At 49.8% G+C, this 11,086-nt stretch overlaps 1 protein-coding gene across 2 annotated transcripts; it reads right to left on the bottom strand.

Annotated features, from left to right (window-relative positions):
- Window positions 1-2,398: 2,398 nt before the first annotated feature.
- On the bottom strand, window positions 2,399-7,364 carry TUBB1 (tubulin beta 1 class VI). Of its 2 annotated transcripts, XM_029220911.1 has the most exons (4): window positions 7,308-7,364; window positions 4,848-4,956; window positions 4,078-4,188; window positions 2,399-3,967 (listed from the first exon to the last, which is right to left on the bottom strand). In XM_029220911.1, exons 1-4 carry the CDS (start codon window positions 7,362-7,364, stop codon window positions 2,889-2,891), a joined length of 1,356 nt encoding a protein of 451 aa, XP_029076744.1. In that variant the 3' UTR covers window positions 2,399-2,888. The 2 variants fall into 2 exon arrangements, with proteins under 2 accessions (XP_029076744.1, XP_029076743.1); XM_029220910.1 differs by lacking the exon at window positions 7,308-7,364 and having other exon boundaries at window positions 4,848-5,189.
- Window positions 7,365-11,086: the final 3,722 nt, after the last annotated feature.

The following is an 11,086-nucleotide window of genomic DNA, read 5'->3' on the forward strand; positions in this document are numbered from 1 at the left end:
CAGGACAGGTTCTCAGCTTGGTACTTAAGCTAACAATAATTTATCACGGCCACTCCGCCATGCCAAGGATGAGGGCAAGGAAACGCCTTTGTTGTTGGCTTCTGGAGAGGACTTCCTGCCCTGGACACTTGACCTACAGGCTTTATCTCATTCTTGGCATGGGGCACACGAGGAGCTGCAGGGCTGGACAGAAGCAGCCTACGAGCCCCTTGTGCCCTGTGCCTCAGGCTGTTGTCCTGCTCTTTTGAAGTCAAGGCCCCTCAGTTGTCATGCTTCCGGTCCCCACAATTAAGGTACCAGGAGGCATCTTTCATTACAGGGACAGGAATAAATGGATCACAAGGCCGTGGGGCCTTTTTGGTACCAGGCAGATAAAGTAACTGATAGGCAGAGGGCTAAATTCTTTCCAGCCAATTCAATTAGAGATAAGTCATTCATTCGGGAGGCAAATGGGATAATTAGAAAAGAGACTTAGGGACAGGGCTTGTGGTATGGAAAGGATTAAAAGTCAACTGAGTAAAGGACAGATTCACTGCTCAGTAAAGATTCTTTGAGGCTCTTTCTCTGTGATTAAAAAATCCTGAACCGATACTGTGAAGCCCTGCTGGGAGCTGGCGGGACCACCGTGTCCAGATTACCAGGGGACCCTGATCAGATCTTCTTGTGGGTATTTCACTAACCACCTGAGTGATTTGTGAGGGATTCAGTCTCTCCACTCACGCAGTGTTCTCGTGTGTGAAGTGAAGGAATCGGACAAGCTCTAAAATTCTGATTCTACCGTCTTGGTTTCCGAGAGACCAATGTCGCTGTAGCAACCATACAGCTAAAGGAATAGGCTCTTCAAAATCACAGGGGACAGATTTCTTTCGGTTTCTAGTGGGGTTTTTGTTTTTTTTTTTTAATCTATTTCTACCATACGAAAGAGTAGGATGGTGAGATGCATTCTGAAAATATTTTTAACTACTCACATTAATCAGTCTGGATGGTTAGAATTCCAAGAAAAGGAATTTATTTAGTCTGAAATAAAGCAATTTAGCCATTTAAAATTGTATTTCTTTTATTTTAATGATTACTGTTGAGCAAACAAAAATCTTTACAGTAATATAAATCAGCAGGGTTTTTTTTTTAATTTAGATCTTTATCCTTTCTTGCATCTATTTAATTGCCTTTTCAGGTTTGAGAAAGTGAAAAAAAGTGCTAGAGGAATCGTGTGTAAATTCTTATGTAATCGCAGGTTATAAGTCTTTTTAGCATCTAAGGAAGTTATGAACTTCAAACTAGGAGTCGTTTAGGTGCAGTTCCGTAAATCTACTTTTAAAGCTACTTTTGTTTTTAGTGCTTTTTGAACCACAAGTAGAAAGTATTTAAATTTATTTATTTATTTATTTTTGTAATTCTGGAAATAGAAGACTTGTCATGATACCAACAGCGAGACAATTTTCTCTTGGTACATGTTTTAGTTATTTCCTCATGAGACTACATGAAAAGAGTGAAGTTTCTCAAAATGAGCTGCTGTCACCCATTCACCGGCTACCTCATTACTGCAGATTACAGAGCAAATCCAGTTGCCTGCAAGTAAATATTTCCTCCTGTCGCCAGCTACCCATGGATCAAATAGGACAGCTCCGTGGTAATTCTAGAAGGCCATTAAAACCCTTGCGGCACTGGAAGGGATGGCAGTGCTGTATGTCAGGAATAGGTAAACTGTAATTAAGAAGTTATGGATGATCTGATTACGCTTTTGTGTATCTGGTCCTGTTGTAATGTGAGCAGATTAAAATCATGTAATGGTTAAAGCTGCATGATCATGCAAACATTTATGGCAACTTCTGCAAATTAATTTGAACTGTAAAAGTTCCCTGATGAGACGATGTCCTCCGTAACTGCGAAGGACACTGCAGCCACCGCTGCTTAATTCCTCCGTTTGAATGGTTGCCGAGCGCGCCTGTGCCCTTTTAAAGAACAGAGCGGCTACAGAGAGCTTTCAGGAGGTGATCGCCGCATGAAAGTGAAAAGGGCATTTCGAGATAACCTTTACAAGGAAAACCAAAGATGATTAATGAATTCTCAGAATCAAACATCAGTAAGAAACTTAAAAGTATGTAAATACACCTATGTTAAAAGCTAGCTCTTCAGACATAAAGATCAGAGGATTGGAGTTCTCGAGTTTTGCTTGTCGTTTTCTGTTTTTTATTTTTTTTGCCCGGGTATTTGTGGGAAGGAATGCCACTCTCCTTTCCTCCCTTTTGCCCTTTGCAGTTGGTACGTTGAAATGTACACACGGTCTCCACAGTTTAGTGGACGCTGAAGCCCATTTACCTCTGCGAACCTCCTGCACACCAAGCAGTCACCTGGCTTTTCTGGAGGCCGGCAGGTGTGAACAGGTGGGCTGCGGGCAGCGAGTTAAGAGAGAACCTGCAGGAAGAGCCTTAGCAGCCCGGGATGCCAAGTACAGATTCCGGGACGCTTACCAGCGTAGCTAAAGCATTTACAATTTAACCTCAACTGCAGTGGCTCCCCACGCGTTCACGTGTGGAGCCCTGATGCCTGGCGCGGTGCTAGGCATACAGCAAATAGCCAATCCAGATCTTTAAACAGAGGGAGCGCTTTACCATAAATTCACCTGGCTATTAAAAAGAAGCGACTAGAGTGGGCAGGGGATATGAAGCTCTTCAAGGCTAGTTGGTGCCAGCAGAAGACCCTACTGCCCATCAGTACTTCCCCACCCGCGCAGTCCTGTGTTGAAGCTAATACTGGGTGGCTGCGTGTGGGTCGCGGTGCTACGGTGCAGAACTGGCCGGGGACGGCCGTGGGGACTCACTCATCCTAGGTGAGAACACTGGACGTGACTCCACGCCGCGGCCAGCCTCGCGCAGCTTCTCTCGTGGTTAATGTCCCTTATCTCCTGGTTCCCTTTCTGCCTCGCCCCCGACCTCCTCCTTCTCCTCCGGAACTGCTTCGGCATCTTGAAGCTGTTGGTACTCGGACACCAAATCCTGGATATTACTCTCGGCTTCGGCAAACTCATTGATGTCCATCCCCTCGCCCGTGTACCAGTGCACGAAGGCTCTCCTCTTGAACATGGCCGAGAAGTGCTCAGAAATCCTGCTGAAGAGCTCCTGGATGGCCGTGCTGTTGCCGATGAAGGTGGCCGCCATGCTCAGCCCCCGGGGCGGGATGTCGCACACGGCCACCTTGACGTTGTTGGGTATCCACTCCACGAAGCAGCCACTGCTCCTGGTCTGCACGGCGAGCAGCTGCGCGTCCACCTCCTTGGTGGACATCCTCCCCCGGAAGATGCAGGCCACGGTCAGGTAGCGGCCGCGGCGGGGGTCGCAGGCGGCCATGGTGTTGCGGGCGTCGAACATCTGCTGGGTGAGCTCGGCCACTGAGAGCGCGCGGTACTGCTGGCTGCCCTGGGCCGTGAGCGGCGCGAAGCCGGGCATGAAGAAGTGCAGGCGCGGGAAGGGCACCATGTTCACGGCCAGCTTGCGCAGGTCGGCGTTGAGCTGGCCCGGGAAGCGCAGCGACGTGGTGACGCCGCTCATGGTCAGGGACACCAGGTGGTTGAGGTCGCCGTAGGTGGGCGTGGCCAGCCGGAGGGTGCGGAAGCAGATGTCGTAGAGGGCCTCGTTGTCGATGCAGAAGCAGGCGTCCGAGTTCTGCAGGAGCTGGTGCACGGACAGCACGGCGTTGTAGGGCTCCACCACCGTGTCCGACACCTTGGGCGAGGGCATCACGCTGAAGGAGTTGAGGATGCGGTCGGGGTACTCCTCGCGGATCTTGCCCAGGAGCAGCGTGCCCATCCCCGAGCCCGTGCCCCCGCCCAGCGAGTGCACGAGCTGGAAGCCCTGCAGGCAGTCGCAGCCCTCGGCCTCGGCGCGCACCGCGTCCAGCACGCTCTCCACCAGCTCGGCCCCCTCCGTGTAGTGGCCCTTGGCCCAGTTGTTGCCGGCCCCAGAGTTACCTGCGGCACAAGGGACTCGGTTAGCCCGCTGGGGTCGGGGGAAGGGTGTCGGCAGCAACACACCAGGAGGCGCTCCTCTCTTCCCGCTGGAACCTTCCAGGAAAACCTACCGTGGACAAAGCTGTCCGGTTGGAAGAGGGCCCCCAGTCGGCTGGATCGGATGCTGTCCATGGTCCCAGGTTCCAGGTCCACCAGGACTGCTCGGGGCACGTATTTCTTACCTGCGTGGAAAAATAGGAAGAAGTCAGCCAACTGCTGTTTTTCTAAAGGTTAATGTTTCATCAGAGTAGAACCCTGTGACACGGGTCCAGAAGAAAAGAGCCCTCCTAGAAGGTGTCTGTGATAGAAAGACTGGAAATCGTATCTGGGACTGCAGCAGCGATCACACAGATCTGTAGAATGCCGCAGAAATAACTTTCTCCATCGTTGTCCGTTTTGTTTGTTGTCTTGACAGCGACAGGGATTTTGTTCCTATTGGAAATGATTCTACTTTTTATTTAAAAACCAGAAAGGGAGAATTCCCCAGTGATCCAGTGGTTAGGACTGCCGCGCTCTCAACTGCCGAGGGCACACGTTCAGTCCCCGGTCGGGGAACTAAGATCCCACAAGCTGTGCAGCGCAGCTGAAATAAAAGTTTTAAAAAATTAAAAAATAAATTAATTCATTAAATAAAATAAAACCCAGAAGGGAAGGTCGGGGCCTAAACTGCTTGTGCTGAGAGTGTGCCCCCCTCCAGTGACCAGAGACCAGTGACCCTCCAGTGGCCAGTCCTGCCCTCGGTCACTCGGGACATCCCCCATCTGGCGTTCCGGTCTCGCGGGACCTCCTCTCTCTGCCGCGTCCCTGGGGCTGGTGATGGGGGCCGACAGCGAGGTCCTACCATGGGCCTCGTTGTAGTACACGCTGACCCTCTCCAGCTGCAGGGCGCTGTCCCCGCGGTAGCTTCCGGCCCAGTCGATCCCATGCTCCTCGCCAATCACCTCCCAGAACTGAAAGCAGAAGGAGGGGAGGTCAGTGTCCAGAGGGACCCCGACAAGCGCCAGGTCGGCGACAACACATTGAGCAGAAAGACAGGAAGTGAGGGCTCCTGGGCCCGCTTCCGTCGCCAACATGGTCTTGGGGGCCCTTTTCCTAACTGCCCACCCCATGGCGTAACGTACTCTTCACCTCTGCTCACCATGAAGTGAAGATTCTTTATGTCAGCCTGAACGGCTTCAATAAAATGTCAACACATAGAATATTAAATTGGATTTTGCTCCTATTAAATTCAGGCCCTTGTGTACATTAATGCTGTTCTTTTAGAGTTTCTCACGAGAAGTGTATCTCTAGTTTGGCCTTACGGTGCTTCCAGCTAGTAAAGTATAGATCCCATTACGTGAAAATAAACTGAATTCTTATCCGATTTCACAATAACATCCCCTTTCACTTTGCGGATTTATTTTCATGCAGTTTTCCCAAAAGCCCATCACTAAGACACCTATGCATGCTTTTCAACTGTGTGCATTTGGATGATCAGGTATGCGCTCGATTCAAAATTATGCGTAGCTGTTCTCTTGTTACTATCTGAGACATACTACACTTTCAGTCACATTACAGCATTTATGAATATAGGCAGGTGCCAAGCTCTTTATATGGAATGGAAACAGTGACTGAGATAACCCCTTTTCGTTACCCTGAAGGAGCACATAGTAAAGCGCAATGAAAATACATTCACTTATGTTAAAATCCCCAAGGGTGTTTTCCCAACCACATCTTGTAAATGGTGGCTCTGATGTGGCCTTGGTCTTATGAACAAGATTACTTTATAGTAAATTATCAGCACCCTTCAGGGTGTGGGAAAAGAAAGAAATTTAAGTTCTCTCACACCACAAATTAAATGTGTCTTGAAGCTCTTATGGCCCCAAATAATAAGTAGTTGCTGGGCCTCTAACCACTAGACAACACAGTTCTGGATTCAGAGCTGAGACCCTGTCTAGACCCTCTTCTCCCTCCTGGGGTCCTTTCTCCATCCTGTCTTCCAACTTCAGTGCAGTTGGGGCCCACGCCTCCCACTTCTCTGTGTGTTTCAGTTTTGAACGTCTTATCACTCGGCAAGGAAGGATGACACCTCCTTTGCAAGCGGTCATTTTCTTTGCCTCGGGTTTTAAACACCTGTATTAAAAGACTTTCATTTTTTCATAGCTGCACTAGTTCCAATAGCCAAAAGTTGGAAACAATCCAAGTGTCCATTGACAGATGACTGGATAAACAGAATGCAGTCTCTCTATAGGATGGACTATTATTCAGCCTTAAAAAGGAAGGAAGTTCTGACACAGGCTACAACAGGGATAGACACTGAGGACACTATGCTGGGTGAAATAAGCCACTCACAAAAGGACCAATACTGTTATATGGGACACCAAGAGCTGTCAAATGCATAGAGACAGAAAGGCGAATAGCGGTTGCCAGGGGCAGGGGGAGGGGAAATGGGGAGTTAGTGTTTCATGGTACCGAGTTTCAGTTTTGCAAGAAGAAAAGCATTTAGGAGATTGGAGGCACGACAGTGTGAATGTACTTAACATTACTGAGCTGTACACTTAAACATGGTTACGATGGTACATTTTATACCATTTTATCACATTTAAATTTTTTAAAGTTTTAATGCAATTAAATTTTTAATGCAATTCGTACCAGTAAAAGTAGTTTCGAAATAGCAAAGAGACAGTTGTTATATAGTAGAACTGATCATCTTAAAATTAGGGTTGGAGACCTTGGACTGTGGCATCTGTTTTTTAGCATTGGCCAACAGTACCAGGTATTTTTTAGAAAAATTTAAGGGGGAAGGAGAAAACTTCTATATTCCAGAGGATATATTTTAATTATTTCTGCTGCTGGACCCAAAAAACTTTTAGGTTTACCTCTTTCATTTTCTGTTGCGTTTGAAAGAAAATAGTAGTTGATCTTTTTTAACTTTATAACATAAACATGGGAGGGAGGGAAAGATATCTTAGTAATACGGTGTAAAAATTTTCCCAAGAAACTTTGGAAAACTGTTTTGAGACAAATTCCTGGTTTTAGATATGAAAAGTTCATTGCTAAAGTGATCAGAGTAAAAATGGTTGACAGGTGTATTATACACATGTAACTGTCAACAGAAAATTAACATGAATTAAATTAACCCTTTAAGCCTTTACTATTTCCTGGGTCTCTTGAACTACAGGTGTCGTTTAATAAGTCAGATACCCGGCAAGCGCCTCCATCTGCTGGGCTCCCGGTCCGCCCTGCTAACTTAGGGGATTTTCTGAGTTGGCTGCACTGTGGACCATGGAAAGGCCAGCACTAGTCATCGAACTTTCCTTACCTTGGCTCCGATCTGGTTGCCACACTGGCCGATCTGAATGTGTACGATCTCACGCATCCTTGCTTTGTGCCCAAGGGCAAGATCTTCACAGGGTCCCCAGTCTCTGGGAGAGCCGCCCGTCACCGCTGTGAGCCCCACACAGCTCTGGTCATCGCAGCGATGGGACCAGCTGACCAGGCTACCTCCCAGTGTGACCCGAGGGTGTGTCCAGCCCAGAGGCCCAGCCCCAGCCCTCCCCCTATCATCCCTGTGGAGGGGGAGTTTTTTCCTCTCCCAACACGGAGTATTGCCTGGTCATTTCCTAGAGTTCAAGACCAAAGGCTGCCATCGTTCAAGGTGCGTGGAAGTCTGGCACCAGGCCTAGGCCTTCCATGGTGGACTCTGGGCACCAGCGCTGGCTCCGGGCCCCAAGTTGGTGAGGCTCCTAGCTCACTGGGGTGACCAGGACCACCTCCAGAGAACTTTCCCATCCAAGCCAGTTGTATTATTAGAAATCCTGTTGTCTAAACACATCGCTTGACAGATGAGGCCACGAATCCCAGAGCGTGAAGTGGCTTCACTACAGTCATACATACGACCACTAAGACGTCTCCCCACCCTCCCTCAAGAACCTGCCATGGCTCCCTCGCCTGCAGCCGTGCTTCGTCTGAAAGCCACTGGTGGCGCTGAGGTGACCGTCAGGGGAACACGGGTGGACAGTTTTTATGTTGTATACTTGGATGTTAGTAGAAAAAAATAACTAGTATGTGTAGTAGTAAAATGATAATAAGAGAAAGTTTGCTTTTTGAACTTGGCCAAATTTGTCTGGGTGACATGGGATTCTTGGGAGTTTGGGAAACCACAGTCAAGACGTAGAATCTAAACTCCCTGGCTTGGGACATCCCTGGCGGTCCGGTGGTTAAGACTCCACGCTTCCAATGCAGGGGATGTGGGTCTGATCACTGGTGGGGGAACCAAGATCCCACATGCCGCGAGGTGTGGCCAAAAAAGTAAAAAAAAAAAAAAAAAAAAAATTAAAACTTAAAAAAATACTTCTAAAAAATAAGTAAATAAAATATACTCCCCTGCTTGCCATCAAAGCCTTTGCTAACCTGACCCCAAGCTTCCTTCCCAGCACCGCCTCCAAACTCTGGTCCTGAGAAAGCCTGTATGGTGAGGGCTCTGGAAGCCACCTCCCTCGACGCTGGGCCCTCAGGTTCTCAGCCCACGACTGCTCTCGCCCAGCCCAGTGTTCACACTGGTGTTCACTAGCCCCTCCCTGACATGCCAAGGCCACTCTTCATGCAGAGGCTGCAGCTGCTCCGTCGGGCCTTCTGCCCAGACCAGGGCCTGGCTGCCCCCTCAACCCCCCAGCTCTGTGCTTTATTGCCCCTTTGCTCTTGTCACGGGGGGCTCACTGTTTGCTGTTGGGTCCTTTACCAGACGATGAAGTCCCATAGACCCAAACGGACTCCCAGCCACATCTCCCTGATGCCCAGCAAGGGCCAGCCACACAGGAGGTGCTCAGCCCAGCGCTCCCAGCAAACCACGACCACCAGCAGCCCCCGGCCCATCACCTCTCACCCCGCACGCCCCAGCCTGACTGTCAACTCCTAAACCCCGTGCCTTTCTAGAGGCCTCTGGGGGCCCATGACGTGAGGTCAGTGACATGGGCAGGGAAGTTACTGCCAAAGGACTTTCTGGGGAAGATAGCCTCTAGTACTCCCAGGAGTTCAACCGCAGAGCAAAGACCTGAGCTGAACACTGGGAAGGAAACCCACAGATGGGGAAGAAGGACTTTGTCCCGCGGAGTCAGCAGCAGGACCTCTCCTGTCCGTTGTCTGGTGACCTCACCGGCCACGTGCTAAGAGCCCCGTGTGACTCTGGGTCAGGTCCTGGACCAGAGGAGGAGTTGCTGTAAGGGACACGACTGGGACAATTGTGGACATTTGAATACAGACTCTGTAGATTGGATAATAACAGTGTAGCCACGTTATAATCTCTGAACTCCATCTTAGCCCAGGGGCTATGCAAATGCAAATCCTTGTTTTCAGGAGATATTGCCAGGTATTCAAGGTCACCATGCAACTTTCTCTGAAACAGCTGGGCAACAATAACAACGTGATACGTGGAGAGAGAGGTTAAGCAAACGTGGGGAGATGTTAACAACGGGTGAATCTTTCCAAACAGAACAAGGTGAGGACTCTGGCGACATTTCTTAGTTCGGAAATTTCTTTCTACTCAAAGCTGAATGACCGCATGACCCACACCTGCTTCTGGTCCAAACTTGGCCGCTCCCCAAGGTAAAGAGACGAGGAGACTGTGTAAATCCAAGAGGAAGAAATCTGCCTGTGCTTAGCAGTATTTTTCACAAATTAAAAACTATGCAGAGGGGAGGGATAAATTCGGAGGTTAGGGTTAACAGATACACAGTACTGCATATAAAATAGACAACCAACAAGAACCTCCTGTAGAGCACAGGGAACCATACTCAGTATTTCATAATAACCTATGAGGGAAAAGAATCTGAAAAAGAAAAGTATATATATAGTATATAGATCTAGTGCTGTACACCTGAAACTAACACAATATTGTAAATCAACTATACTTTAATTAAAGAAAATACATACATACACAGAATGAACCTTTCGGTTTCCAAGGAAGTCACCGCACTCTCCCTACCCCAGTGCCTTCGCCCCTTCCTCTTCCCTCTGTGTCCCCACCTGCCCAGCCCGCCCTCCCCTGCCCAGCAGACTCCGAGGCTGGAGCACGAGATCAGACCCTGGGGGGTCAGGGACACCCCCCCTTTTGGTGGCCCCAGAGCTTTAGTGGCAGTTTCCACATACGGTTGTGTTTGCTCATTACTTCTACTCCTGCCTTATCTCCTCACCAGCATGGGAGCTGATGTGTCGTTTCACCTTTTGAGTCCCCAAAGTGCCTGATACATAACAGGGCCTCAGTCAATGTTTGTTGAGGGCAGACCAACAGCTGGGCGAGTTTGAGCAGCCCTGCTCAGAAGGGCGAGTTTTCTTAGAGCCAAGAACGTATTTATTCTCGAGTGTGCCCTAATGGGTGGGGCTCGGTGCCGAGGGCTCTTTCCTCCGTCCCCTAAGAGGTGGTCCAGGCTGAAAGCATAAACTGTTCCAAAGAACAAGGATGTCAGGATGGAACGTGGAGTCAGCACACGAGCTATTTTGGGACACTGCAGGACACGGTGGGGGGCAGAGCTGCTGGGAGGGCCCAGGGGCTGGCCTGAGGGACACCCTCGATCTCCATGTGTTCACTGCATGCCAGAGGAGCAGGGCGCAGCGGGCTGGGCACGCCAGCCTCCACCCTGGAGCACACCTCTCTTGGTCACCTCAGTTTGCCAGGTTTCCAGATGAGCGCTTAAAAGGTTTTTCTGTTAATGGGGCAGCTGGCAAAAAGGCGGAAGAAGAGGAACCCTGTTTGCTTTGATTCCAGCGCGGCCAGCAGCGTTTACTCAGCCTGGGCGGCATGTGCTGAGCTTGGGATGCTGCCAGGGGCGGGGGTTGGGGGTAGGGGGCGGATGCCAGGCAGAGAGGCTGCGGCTCAGCAGGGCCCACCTCTCCCCAGACCTGAGCCGTCTCAGCTGGAAAGCGGGATGACCGTCCCGAGGCCCAGGTCTGCGTTGAGGACCGAGCAGCCCTCAACACCCCTGGGCAGGCAGTGTTTTCCAAGTCAGCTTCACAGGATGGAAGGTGGCGATGCAGCTGACCGCGTAGACGCACCAGCACCCTGGGTCCTGAGCACCTACTATGTATCTGGCCTAAGCTAGCTGT

This window comes from Monodon monoceros, unplaced genomic scaffold, assembly GCF_005190385.1.
Source record: "Monodon monoceros isolate NGI ecotype Baffin Bay Population unplaced genomic scaffold, NGI_Narwhal_1 Super_Scaffold_13, whole genome shotgun sequence".
NCBI lineage: Eukaryota > Metazoa > Chordata > Mammalia > Artiodactyla > Monodontidae > Monodon > Monodon monoceros.